Below are 13,637 nucleotides of genomic sequence, written 5' to 3' on the forward strand. Positions count from 1 at the left end.
GTGGTCCGCGGTGCCGCCGCCCCTCCGCACCCTGCGCCCGCGCCCCGCCGCCGGCTCGGGCTCCGGCTCCGGCTCTGAGCGCCGCGCGGGCTGCGCGCGGGGGCCGCGGCCGGGAGGCGGGGACACGGCCGGGCGGCGGCCGACGCAATCTGCCCAGGAAATGGGTGGATTTTTCCTCTCCGCTCCGGCTCCCCGCCGCCCCCTGGCTGCTGGCAGCGAGGCCTGCAAACCCCAGTCGCCAAGGGGTTGAGATGGGTGTACAAGGGAGGAAAGCTGACCACCGCCCCCAAGTCCTAAGATCCGCGTGCGCCGCGCGGCCTGACTGTCCGGACGGGTTGCGCCGCTGCTACCCTCCCTCCCGGCTGAGTCAGGCCTGGGCACCCCTCTGGGACCACCCCCACCAGAGCCCGCGGTCAGCCCTGGCTGCCCAGGACGGACTTGGGGGTGGCTCCACGCTCCCCAGGCCAGCCCTGCCACCCCCTTGAAGCTGGGAGGGGGGGTCTCCAGCCCCAGCGCTGGGGAGAGGGAAAGAGGTGTAAAGGGGAGGGCTCTCTGGGAGCCGGGGAGGCCAGGTGCTCTAATGCCTCTGGGAAGAAAGGAGTCTCCTGGCAGTTGCCGGCACCCACCAGTATGGGCTCCTGGGTGTGGGTGGGAACAGTCTGTGCATGCAGGAGGGGTGCGGGCCCAGCTTGCAGGGCAGGAGCTGGGTGCAGGTTTGGGGCATCTGGGCAGGAGAGTGAGAGGTGCCCCGCCCATGAGGAGCATGGCCCTAGGTGGGGCCTTGGGGTCTGTGGTTGGGGGGCAAGAGTGGTGGTCCCAAGCCCTGGTGCCCAGGTAGAGGGGCAGGGCAGCCTGGCACAAGACCCCAACCCTCTGCAGCGTCGCGCCAAGACACGTGCGAGTCTCTCCGGAAGCTCGGGGCTGACTGGGTCGAACACGTTAATAGGGTTTTAGCATTTGCAGGAGGCTTCTAGGCATGAACGGCACATCCTCCAGTCACTCCCATTAAGCATTCCCAGCCATTTGGGAAGAGAAGAATTCCCCAGATCACTCACTACACTCTTCTTCCGACTGGGTGAGAATAAATCTCCCTTCCCGCACAGGGATTGCAAGGAGCCTGCCTTCCTGGGGCCCACCAAAGATGGACACCGCGTTCCTGGGGCTTCACTCTGCTCCGTCCCCTTTCAGACAGGGGACTTGATCACTGGCCTGAGTGTTGGGTGTGAGACCCCGCTGAAGGGTTTCCTGATTGGTTTCCCTGACAATCGCAAGGGAGTGCAGGTGGCCAGTTCCAACCATTGGGGAAGGGCGCCATCTCCCAGTGTGTGCTGGTACTGCAGGCTCTGCTGAGCACCCACCGAGTCCAGGTCACACCAGGTCACACAAGACGGGCGCTGGAGGCAGCATTCACGAGGCCACCCGCGGTCCGCCTCCTTCCTCTGCCAGCACACAATGAACAGATTCAGGGCCCAAATCACTCACTCAAATCCCACTGCAGACTGTGGCCACTTACTTGGTGGGACGAATTTCAAATCGAACCCAATCTACAACTCTCAGGACCTCCATCTAGAAGCCGCAGGTACTTGCTTATTACCTACTAGTGCAAGATGGGGGGTACAGTGTGCTGCAGACTGACCCCGGGGGCGAGGCCCAGACAGAAAGAGCACCGACGTGGGAGCAGGTCCCCGGCATTGCAACCAAGTACACGCCCTGGCCAGAGAGGGGCATCGCTGATGAGCCACTCAGCACCGAGAATGCAGACTCGGGGCAGACAGCCTGCCACCGGCTGGGAGACTCTGGCCAGGGCATTAGCCCTTCTGTGCCTGTTTCCCCATCTATGAAATGGGTTCAGTAATAGTAACCGCCACCTTTCTCTGCACGGTATCGTGAAGATCGGACGGTTAGTGCAGGTGCAGGCTTGGCGACCACCAAGAGTATCCTGCTTTGCACAAGACGAAACCTACTCAGGAGGCCCCTCCGCTGAGCGACCAGGGTTTAAGTGAACGGCAGAGCTGGGATGCGCCCCCCCCCACGCAGAGACCTCGGCCGCCCCTCGTGAGAGCCCCTGCTGGTGATCCCGACACACAGATGCTGAAGAGGTATTGCTGGACACGGAAACCATCCCCACCAAAAAAACCTCCTGATTTTGAAGAACATCTGATTTCACTTTATGTCAGTAATGTCCCATAAGGATTTACAGTTGGTACTCTAAATCTGAAGAGCGCCAACTTGGCCAGGCTCCTCCACAGAGAGACCAGAGCCCAGGTAGTTGGAGATGGTGGAGCTGATGCTCCATCCAAGGACCGCTGGGCGGCTTCGCTCGCCCGGGACTCCCTCTGACCCCGGGCACAGCCTGGGACTGCCCTGGGGATGTGAAGCCCCCTCTGCAGTCAGGCTGGGGAGCCGGGAGGGTTTCTGGCACCCCCCAAGGCATGGCTGAGAGGCTGTCTTTTACACGTGTGGCTCTGGGTTACTCCCAGCCGGTTTGCCACATGAGGACAGTGCCTCGGAGTTCCTGCAGCTGCCCGGGAGCAAAGCTGACCCTGGGACGTCGGGGATTTGAGAAAGACTTGGGGGGAAAGCCAGCTCACACCCAGCCCCTCCTCACCACCTCTTCCTTCCTGTCAGCGTTTATAAAGAAGTGGACAGAGGCACCCTTCACATCCCTCCCTCCCAGAGGGCGTGTGTAGACAGAACAGGGGTGTGCAGTAGGTACAGCCCTCCTCCTGACCCACGGGCACCCCTGCCACCCTGCCATGCACCCCAACCGCCCTTCCCTACTCCCCTGACCCCCTGTCCTACACCCCTGCACTGCACTCCTCCCCCCTGCCCTGCACCGCTGCCCCCATCCTGCTCCCCTACCCTGCACCCCTGCTACCCTGCCATGCACCCCAACCACTCTTCCCTACTCCCCTGACCCCCTGTCCTACACCCCTGCACTGCACCCCTCCCCCCTGCCCTGCACCGCTGCCCCCCTCCCCCCCCCCTGCCCTGCACCCCTGCCCCATCCTGCTCCCCTACCCTACACCCCTGCCACCCTGCCATGCACCCCTGCCGCCCTGCCTTGCACCCCTGCTGCCCTGCCCTACTCCCCTGAGACCCTGTCTTGTATCCCTTCCCCCTGCCCTGCACCCCTGCCGCCCTGCACTGCATCCCTGCCCCCCTGCCCCTCGTCCTTACCCCCCGCCCTGCACTCCTGCCACCCTGTCATGCACCCCAGCCACTCTGCCTTGCTCCCCTGACCCCCTGTCCTGCACCCTCGCCCTCCTGTCCTGCACCCCTGCTGCCCTGCCTTGCACCCCTGCCCCCCTGCCCTGCACCCCTGCTGCCTTGCCCTGTACCCCTACCGCCTTGGCATACACCCTTGCTTCCTTGTCCTGCACCCCTCCTCTGACAAGCTGGAGGTTGGAGGGAAGTCACCTCCGACTCATCCAATTCCAAACCAGAGTCCTCTCCAGTGACTGGAATCCATGAGTCAGTAGAAAAGACTACCGTTTTTAATGCATTTGAAAGGGTCATCCAAGAAGCCTCAAGCAAGTGTAATTTGATTTAGAAGGCTACACAGTATTTCCCAAAGCAAACTATGAATTGTCGAAGAATGAGGCATTTGGATTAAAGATCCTTGGCTTCGGCCAACCCCAAATGTTCCTGAGGAGGAACTTAAATCCCAATTTCCACACAGCTTCCCTCGAAGCAAGGGCTCACTTACATTCACGACTCAGAAGAGCCACGCGACCCTGACTGAGCCGGCGCCAGGCTCCAGACACTCTCACCCTAGGTGCCTGACGTCCCTGAATCGTTGCGGACGCCGCTGGGTGATGCTCTTGCTGTGTCGGGCTCAGAAAGATGACAAGACCTGTCCAGGGTCATCTGGGGTGCCAGCCATTCCCAGGACCGAGCTCAAAAACGTGGTGGCCCTCGGCCCGACGGATATCACGGTGTCTGCCCCCGTTGTGTGACAAAGCAGCACCGACGGATGGCCTCTAAGCCACAGGCTGAGGCTCACAGCGGTGGAGGCTGGGAGTCCGAGAGCAAAGGCACTGGTGGGGGAGGAAGAGGGGAGACAGACGTGGGAGAGGAAGGGAGGGGGTCTGCACACAGCTCTTCTGCTCCTTCCAGGCCGTATGTGCCCTGGCCACTCACTTTCCTGCTGGGGAAGAACAGCCTGTGGCAGGGAAAGGGTCTGGGCTGGAGCCGGGCACCTTGGGAGGAACCGACAGGTGACCTGAACCCCCTCTCCCAGCAGCCACGGAAGACCACCATGGGCAGCCCCATCCAAGCATCACCCCTTTATCCCGCCCCCTCCACGGCCTCTGGGTTTACCCCAGGTGGATGGCGGTGGACGGGGTTACTGCTCCTCACAACCACTCCCGAGGGGGTTTCCTCCTGGCCCAGCCCCGGGCACTTGCCAGGCCCTCTGTGGTGGAGAGACTCCCAGCACCGCCGCTGTCGGGCCGGGCCGTGTGCAAGGGCCAGGCGTGCGCTGTGCTGAGGGCACTCAGGTGGTCTGCCAGACCACCAGGAGAGCGTGTCCGGAGAGGGGCTCAGAAGACCCAGGCCAGGGCTCCGCCAGCCTGCTACGAGCCTGCCCCAGACATGCTTGGTCGTCCTGGGTGCCACTGCGGTTGGAAGTTGTTAGCCCAGCTGCAGAGAGCCGGCCCGTCCTGGTGCCGAACCTCCTCCCAGGCCACTTCCTTCTGCCGGCCACGCAGGCTCAAGCTCCTCTGAGGTGTTGGGACTCACGGCGTCTGTTCCAGTCCCTGGGGGACAGTGCTCTGTGACCCACAGCCGTCCCCAGGCCTGCTTCTTCCCTGAGCCACGACGATGCCCCCTTCCAGCCCTCAGTCCTGATTCTCTGTCCATCCAGAGAGCTGGCTGCCCTTGGTGCCTCCCTGTTGCCCCCCACACCCTCTGCTCCTGCTCCGGAAAGTTCCATGTTGCTTTCATAAACACTGCCTCAGACTGGCTCACGTCCAGACCGGGAGGCCATGGCTGCACGTCCTTTTAGTTGCCCATTGGACATGGGGTCCACTTCAGGGTGTGGCCCTTTGAAGAGCCCAGACGAGATGATTCTGCAGGGCCCTGTGGGCTGAGCTTGTGGTTTTCGGGTGCTCCCACAAACGTTACTGTTCCCTACCGTCCATTAAGGGAACTCCCCATAACTGATGGAGGAGGACAGACTGGTTTCTACTGAGTCAGTCAATGATCCTGACATGAATTCATGGCTCCTGACATGGATCAGAAGGTGACATAGTTATAAAAACATCTGAGAGTCAATGCTGGGGTCCAGCTGCTGATGCAGGAGGCACCCAGGAAGTCACTGCCCGCGCAGAGTGGGACCTGGGCACTGCCAGATGCTCTCCCTTCCCAGAGCCCACGCTCTGCCCTCAGCGGATTGGGACCCTCTGCCCACTGAGCCCAGACTCGGCCTCAGAAAGCTGCCCTGCAGAGGGTATGTTGTCTCCAGAGAAATAGAGTCCCTTGATGGCATGCCCTCTCCCCGCTCCCCACTCATAGCTGACTCTGCCCCTGCATCCACAGGATGAGGCCCAGAGGCTGGCTGCCTAGGGATCGGGAGCCTTGGTGCGCTGGGCAGGGCAGGGGCTCAGGGACTCATGTCGGAGAGCAGCGGATTGTTTCTGAAAGCCTGCCTCCGTTTCTGCTTCGAGTCCTGCTCTGCCGTCAGATTTAACACCAACACCCTGTGGTGCTGAGTACGCTATTTATAACATCTATAAATACACCTCTGTTCTCTCTTCGACCCTCAGACACCCCAAGCATCCCTTGCAGCAAGCGGGAGTAACTTTCTTTCCAGAGCCACCCGCGAGAGCCATCTTGCACACTGGAGAAGTCCCTGCCATGCAGCCTGAGCATCGTGCATGCTTGCTAACGCTGGGGATGGGAGTGAGCCCTACGAACCTGCGCCTCTGAATGCGGACGGAGGCTGGACATGGGGCTTCCGCCCACCTCTCCCCAGGCTCTCCCGGCCGCCCACTCTCCTCCCGACCGCCAGACCGTAGTTGTCACTAAACCCTGCATATGGAGCACACAGGACCAATCCCTGTCGCCGAGATGAGAGCAAGCAGATTGGAAAGCTTGTGTCTTAAAACACTGCCCGAGAGCAAAGAAGGCACTTTCACCCTCTGTCATCTGGCCATGTTGTTGTAAGATTTAATCTGGTCCCAGAGGGCGAGGGAGCTGGCCTTTGCAAGTAGCCGCAAGCAGGGTCTGGTCCCTCCTCCCCCGGTGCTGCGTGAATGATGCCCAGAGCCACACATGGTGTGATGGGACCGCGAGCCTGTCCGTGATTAGCAACGTTGGCTCAGTATGTTTGCGTGTGCTCGCCAGCTTCTTGGACTCAGCCGGCAAGCACCCACAGACATACTGGGACGCATGAGCAGGTGCAGAGCTCCCTCCATGCACCCTCATTTTATTTCCCAGAGAACTGAGGTAAAGGGGCCTGGGTGCGTTCTCCCAGACGCCACCCAGATGGGGACTTGCTCGAGGCCGCCCACTCTTCATGGTAGGAAGGAGACCACAACTGGCCCCCCCCAGGTGCTCTGCTGCTCCCCTTCTAAAAGCTGGGTGTCCAGGTCAGGACATGGGGCCCGCAGCTAGAGACTCGGCCGACCGGGCGCCCCAGTGTGGCTCTGCCAAGGTCTGCAGCTCTGGCTTGATGGCTCCAGGCACCTCCCTTCTGGCTGCTGCTTGTGACCTTGAGCCTTTCCCTCTACTTTTCATCTTTCCTCTCCACCTTAACAGAAACGTGAGCTCGGTGTTGCAGGTGGCAGACAGACCTGGGGGCGCACCAGGGCTCTGTCACGTGCTGGGCTGCGAGGCAGGCTACGTCCCCTCGAGCTTGGACAGCGAGGATGCTGCACGAGGTTGCTGGGCTTGCTCCCTGCGGAGCCAGACGGCGCTCCTGGCGGGCAGCGTGAGTCGGGGCCACTCAGCCAACAGTAACCCTCCTTCCTGGGGTTACCCCTGTGCTTGAGGGTCTGGCGAGTTTCTCGTGTGTGAGGCCTCCTGAAAAGCGAAGGGACGGGCATCTTCGCTTCCCACCCCTGCTGCCCCGCTGAGAGCCGCCCAGACCATCGGGAGGGGCCCCGGCATGGCGAGGACCCTACAGCTGCGGCTTTCAGAGGGTGAGGGGCATCGGCGGCGCTCCTTTCAGAGCCAAAAATTGGCTGCCCTCCCTGTCAGCCTGGCTGACAGTTGCCATGTATCTAATTCAGCTTAGCTAGTAATTAGTTTTGTATTACTTTACACGGTGATGTTAATACTGATTACAGGACCTGATAACTTTAGTAATAAATACAACCCAAGGCAGAAAATTACCTTTCTTTTTACTGGGGAAGGCGGAAGTCAGTGGAATGAGAAGCAATTTGCTCTCAGAGTTGAAGCAGCTGCCTGGGAGGAGGATTTACAGCTTTATGCCCTCCTCCTGTCACAGCACCTCCCTGCGCCCCCCCCCCCCGAAGGCGGGCCCACCTGGGAATGGAGCACGCTCCCCTCCCTGCTCCTCTCTGGTGGATCAGCCCTAAGGCAGGGGCCTACAGACCCACCCGCAGAGGAGGAGTAAATGCCCTGCATTGTGAACTAACTGGTTTAGGAAAAGACCACAGTGCTCCTGAGCCCCCAGCCCCACCACCACGACCCCTCTGGTGTCCAGTGCAGATGCAGGGGGGGCCAGGGGCCAGGGCAGGTGGACAGGAGGTCAGTGGGGTCATCCGTCCAAGGTTAGTCTACAACAGGTCACAGAACTGGGCTGTTTTATTCTCGTTAAATTTGCTCAGGGGAGCAGGTTGCTTCTTCCCCAGTAGGACGGGCAGAATCTCAGGAAAGAAGAGATAGGGAGCGATGGGTCCCAGCAGGATTCTGAGGGGCTAGCCCCACGCAGTCTGCTGTGACACCTGCCCCGTCCGTCCATGGCACCCACCCTCAACTCCCCAAGGGAGTTGGGTTTGCTCACATCTGGACTCGGGCTCCTGGCCCAGCCGTACAAGCACGGTGACACTTGGCCCTCAAGTGCACTTGGCATCAGCTGGAAGCCCATCAGGGTGTGCCCGTGGGGGGCTTGCATCCTTAAGAAAGGCCGAGCCTGGCCAAGGACAGGAGCTCTGCTTCTCCGTTAGAATAAATTGGATTCCTTCACACACCCTTCCTCCTCAGCCTCTGCGGGGAGCTCCTTCCGCCCCTGCTCCTCCCCCCTTCCTGCCCCAGCTCACTGCTGGACGCAGGAGCAACCACAAGACCGCAGGCTCGCCCATCACCTTCTCCAAGCTCGCCCCTGCTCCAACCCCAGAGCCCCGGGTTCACACAGACTCCTGCCTCTTAAACAAACAATTACGGCAGAGCCTCAGGTCTTTCCACAAAGTTTGTCAGCCCAGACGCCAGACCACAGGGCTCGGACACGCTCCGCACCATGAGCCCAGGTCTGACTGCACTAAACCCGACCAGCAGGCGTCCAAGAACAGCACGCGATAGGGAGGGTGAGGTAGCCACTGAGCAGGACGGGGTCTGGTGGGGGGCGGCCGACATCTTTGAGAGTTATCCAGTTTTTTAAAGGTGGAAGTTCATGCTAAGAAGCTAAGAGCTTTTCTCAAGGTCACCCCAATGGCACCTGGTGGGACTGGGGTACAAGTAAGGAAGGCTGAGTCAAGGTCATCACTACAGAGCCCCCACCCATTTCACACCTTCCTATGCAGACAGCATGCTCCTATTAGTGGACCAGGTGGGCCTGGGGCTTATGTAGCCCCAGCTGTCCCACCTCTCCCAGGACAGAGGGGTCAGCTCCCCTCACACCCAGCTCCCCCAGGACAGAGGGGTCAGCTCACCTCACATCCAGCTTCCCCGAGGACAGAGGGGTCAGCTGCCCCTCACACCCAGCCTCCCCCAGGACAGAGGGGTCAGCTCCCCCACACCCAGCCTCCCCCAGGACAGAAGGGTCAGCTCCCCTGCACCCAGCCTCCCCCAGGACAGAGGGGTCTGCTCCCATGCACCCAGCCTCCCCCAGGACAGAAGGGTCAGCTCCCCCACACCCAGCCTCCCCCAGGACAGAAGGGTCAGCTCCCCTGCACCCAGCCTCCCCCAGGACAGAGGGGTCAGCTCCCCCACACCCAGCCTCCCCCAGGACAGAGGGGTCTGCTCCCATGCACCCAGCCTCCCGCAGGACAGAGGGGTCAGTTCCCTCCACACCCAGCCTCCCCCAGGACAGAGGGGTCTGCTCCCATGCGCCCAGCCTCCCCCAGGACAGAGGGGTCTGCTCCCCCCACACCCACCCTCCCCCAGGACAGAGGGATCAGCTCCCCCACACTCAGCCTCCCCCAGGACAGAAGGGTCAGCTCCCTCCACACCCAGCCTCCCCCTGGGCAGAGGGGTCAGCTCCCCTGCACCCAGCCTCCCCCAGGACAGAGGAGTCAGCTCCCTCCACACCCAGCCTCCCCCAGGACAGAGGGGTCAGCTCCCCTGCACCCAGCCTCCCCCAGGACAGAGGGGTCTGCTCCCCCCACACCCCACAGGAAACTCCTAAGATGCTTCTTAAGGAGCGTGGAGCACCAGATTGGAAATCGCAGAACAAGACCAAGTAAGACGTCTTCCTGAGGACAGAGGTCCTATGGGCCCACCAGCCTGGCACGTAGTAGGCCGCCCATCACTGGCTGGCACTGGACCGAGTGGCTCATCATACGCGAGCCCTCGGGAGAACAGATGGCGCGGCCATATTCTCTCCCCCGCCCGCCCAGCCGCTTGCATCCTTCAGGCAGCGCGGATGAAACACAGGTAGGAGCCTCGCGTTTCTGACTTGTTCCCACTTCAACGCGGGCTGACCCGTGATCACGATGGCCCTGGAACCTTGTGTGCAGATCTCTGGAAGGGTCCCCAAAGGGAGGGTGCAGCCGTGGGAACGACTTAGAGTGGATGAGGAACAGGATGGGCGGGGAGACAGACCCCTCAGGGCTCAGCCTCCAGTGCTCGGCTCTCCCTTGGCTTATGTTAGGTGTTCACAAGCATATGGAGCTTTGCTCGTGAGGCCACGCGGTGTGGCTTCCCAGGGCTGAATCACTTTGGGATCAAGAAAGCAAGACTCTTGAGTGTGGATGTTCCCCAAGCAGCTCTCAGATTCAGAGCAGCCCAGCCCTGACCCACACCTGCTCCCAACTCTACTCCCCACCTTAGAGGTTACTGCTAAAGCGGACAGGCCCCTGGCCCAGCCCCGATGGAGCCACCTGGGCAGCACCAAGGAGCAGGGATCTCTGGACCTGGTGGGCACTCTCTGAAGGTTCCTAGACTGGAACAATCCAAGTGATTTTAGCTGGTTGAGCCTTTGTTCTAAAATCCCACCACAATTCAGGACAATAGGCCTCCAACAGAGAGGACTCTGGTAGGCTAACCTCAGAGGCAGGCCCCCGGAGGGTGGGGCCATGCCTCCGGGCTGCACTGAGGGACACAGTCCCCGGAGCCATCCCACAGCTCTGCTTCAGAAATGGGAAAACAAAACCATTCCCCTTGCTGGCACAGGGGGGTGGGGGCTGGGGAGCTGACCTGGGTCTGGAAGGGGGACCTGGTTGCAGGAGGAGGGGCAGGTGCATGTGCAGGGTCTGGCTGACCCTCGTCGGTGGGGGTGGGGGGTGGGGGGTGGGGTGGGGCACAACCATCAGCACGGCCAGGTAAACACTTTCACCACTGAGACAAAGCTTCCGATTGAAGTTGAACCGAAAGTTTCTTTCCAGAACAGGGGATCTTTAAAAAGATGTGAGGAGGAGACCTCTGGATGAAAAGCATCTGTGGTCTGGGTGCCTGGAATGGAGAAGGCCACCGAGGCTCGGAGGGCCCTCTGAACAGCCCCTTCCAGGGCCCTGCAGAACTCACTCTTTCCCAAAACGTCTCAACAAGGCACATGCGGCTAAGCACCACCTGCCTGGCTCCGGTCCGCCCGGGTGTGCTCGTGTGTGTGAGTGTGCTTGTGTGTGCACGTGCATACTGTCCGTCCGCAGTTCACAAGCCCCTCAGCCAGGCTCTCCCGGCCGCCAAGAAAACTTCTCTGCGGGAAACCGTGCAGAGCGTCTCCAGGGGAGCCGACCATCTGGGGGGCCCAGGAAGAGGTCTCTGAGGGCAAGAGGAGCACAGAACCCTCCCCACGCTGCGCTTCCCGAGCACAGCCAGGGAGCCGGCAAGGGCTTCAAGGCGGAACAGGGGAAGCTTGTTCCAGAGCCTTCTCTCCTGTGATCCACCTCTTGCCCTCTCTCTTTGTTTTCCTCTTTCATCCGGAGATGGAAGGAGACAGAGGGAGGAAAGGAGAGTCGGGGGCACCTGGGGCTTGTGGCCAAGGCACAGGGCCACCCGTCCACCTCCTGGACCTGCAGCGTCTCTCAGCTCCGAGCGTGGCACAGTGGCACCATGGAAAGGGCATTTTAATGTCACTCCCGAGCAGCCGGGCTCCTGAAGCTGGCAGCCTCTTCCCAGCACCCCGGTGCCAAAACAACACCCCCATTCCAGTGCTCCCAGACAGCCCTTCTCCTCCTCCCAGACCTGCCAGCTCCCAAATGGATTTTTTAAAATGGAGCATACCAGCCAGAGACAGGCTTTCTATTGATACATTGTTCAGGGGATGGCAAGCCCCCTTAAAATGCCCAGCAGTCCCCACACGCACACGGCATCTTGCCACTCACACTTCCTGCCGCGCATGTGGCCACAAGCCCCCGAGCCGCCACACTGAGGCCACACTGAGTCCACAATTCACCCAGCCTCGCACGCGTTGCCTGCCCTTCCCAGTCTGGCCTCTGAGGCACAGTTGCCAACACCCCCTGCTTCGGGAGCTCCAAGGGCAGCGTTATACCCAAAGGCAGAGATGCAGGATGCTCTGGAGCAGGGGTGTGGGGGGTGGGACTTAGATCTACCTCTGGAAATGCCAGGAGCTTGGACACCTTGCTCCGAATTCCCCCCACCATGACAACAGCAGCGATAGGAGCCCCTCATGCTGCCCTTTGAACTTCTCAGGGGAGTGGGAGGCTGGGGGTCCTAAAAGAGAGGGGGCAGCCCCCTGGCTGCGTTGGGTCAGGGCTCGGGCGGGGTTGGGGAGGTGGGGGCACGCAGCAGTCTGGGGTCAGCCCGCGCCCCTCCCTCCAAGCCGGGTGCGCGGCCCTGGGACCCCCTCCCCACCCAGGCGGGAGCTGGGAGCCAGCCGCTCCCCGACTTCAGGGTCCCCGCGCGCTGGGCGGACGCCGCGCTCCCTCACTTGCTCGCTCGCCCGATCGCAGGGAGGAAAATGGCGTTGGATGCACGTACTTGAGTGAGTTCGGTGCCCATCAGGATGAGGAAGAGGAGGCTGAGGAGCTTCCGGGCCGGTTGCATGTCTCGCTGCCACGGCCGCCGTCCTGGCATGCAGGAGCCCTGGTGCTGGCGCCGGCGCTGCGTGGACGCGGACGCGCTCCCGGCTCCGCTGGCCCCGCGCCTTCAGCACCCGGAGCCTCCGCTCTGCATGGCGAGCGCGTCCTGCGCGCGGTCCCCGCTGTCCCCGGGCGGGGCGCGGCCCTCCGCGGCCCCTCCTCCCCCCCCCCCCCCCCCCGCACCGGCGCGCCTGGGCGGGGGTGCCAAAAGTTTGCCAGGAAGGCAGCCGGGTGGCGCAGAGGGACCCGCGCGCCACGCTCACGCGCGGGAGTGGGGAGGGCGCCGGCGGGGAAGCAGGCTGGGACAGGATGTGACATCAAAAAGGCGGGGGAAAATTTAACTCGGAGAGAGGAGTCCATCCTGGCTGGCCGCAGCTGCAGGGGGCTCCGGACCCCAAGGATCTGGGGTGGGGACGGCAGGAGTGGGCGGGGACTAGCCGCCGGGGGAGGGTTTGCCGGCCCCGCCCAGGAAGTAAGGCTTGACATCCCCAGGGTACAGAGAGAGAAGCTGAACTGCCCTTAGGTGTCAGCGTTTAATGAGATAGACTGATGCTCAGACCCAGGAAGGGGGTCTCAAAGCAGGGCTGGGAGTGGGGGGTGGCAGGCAGAGCGAGCGAGCGGGTCATCTGGTGCTCAGATAGGCCTTCTTCCTGTCCTCCTGGGGTGGTTAGCATGGGGGCACAGGGGGGAACAGAACGTGTCCTGGGGCCGCTGTCCCCATCCAGGGTGTGTGGGTGAGGGTCTGTGCTTGTGTTCATGGTTTGTGTGCATACACGAGAGGGCGGGTACACACAGGCCTGCAAGGGTCCCTGGGGGGGGTCTGCTTCGTGTCTTCCTTCCTGTCACCGGACGTTGTCCTGTTACACGTACCCCCGTCCGGAGATCCAAGTCTTAGACCAGGGCAGCTTGTCCTGGGGTTCACATTTCCCATTTAAACTCCCCTTTCTGGAGAGAAAAGTCCCCAAGCTCCTGTTTTCTGGGAAGCAAGGTGGCAAGAGATGTTTAGACACGTGTCTCTCTTCTCTGTCCCGTTGTTTAGTGTTTAGCCCTTGGAAAGTAAACTCTGTGAAGAAGGCTGCCAGGGGTCATAAGGACGGTCCAACCCTCTCCCATCACAGGTGGGGAAAGGGGAGCCCTGATGGGGGTTACTAACATGTCACCCAGGGAGTGCAGAGCCAGGAGGGGATGCCGACGCCAGCCTGTCCCGGAGCCGCTGGGTACTGGAAGAGGCACCCTCCGGGCGGAGGGCAA

At 61.7% G+C, this 13,637-nt stretch overlaps 1 protein-coding gene across 1 annotated transcript in view; it reads right to left on the reverse strand.

Moving 5' to 3' along the window:
• The window catches only part of OLFM1 (olfactomedin 1), a 36,313-nt gene extending 23,753 nt beyond the window's left edge, over positions 1-12,560 (reverse strand). The window contains exon 1 of the mRNA XM_025859528.2: positions 12,286-12,560. Coding sequence (XP_025715313.1) covers positions 12,286-12,381 — 96 coding nt within the window. The 5' untranslated portion in view covers positions 12,382-12,560. The remainder of the gene's footprint in view (positions 1-12,285) is intronic.
• Between the last annotated feature and the right edge of the window lie 1,077 nt (positions 12,561-13,637).

This window comes from Callorhinus ursinus, unplaced genomic scaffold (genome assembly GCF_003265705.2).
Source record: "Callorhinus ursinus isolate GAN/ISIS: 27379988/994484 unplaced genomic scaffold, GSC_fseal_2.0 scaffold141, whole genome shotgun sequence".
In the NCBI taxonomy this organism is placed as follows: Eukaryota; Metazoa; Chordata; class Mammalia; order Carnivora; family Otariidae; genus Callorhinus; species Callorhinus ursinus.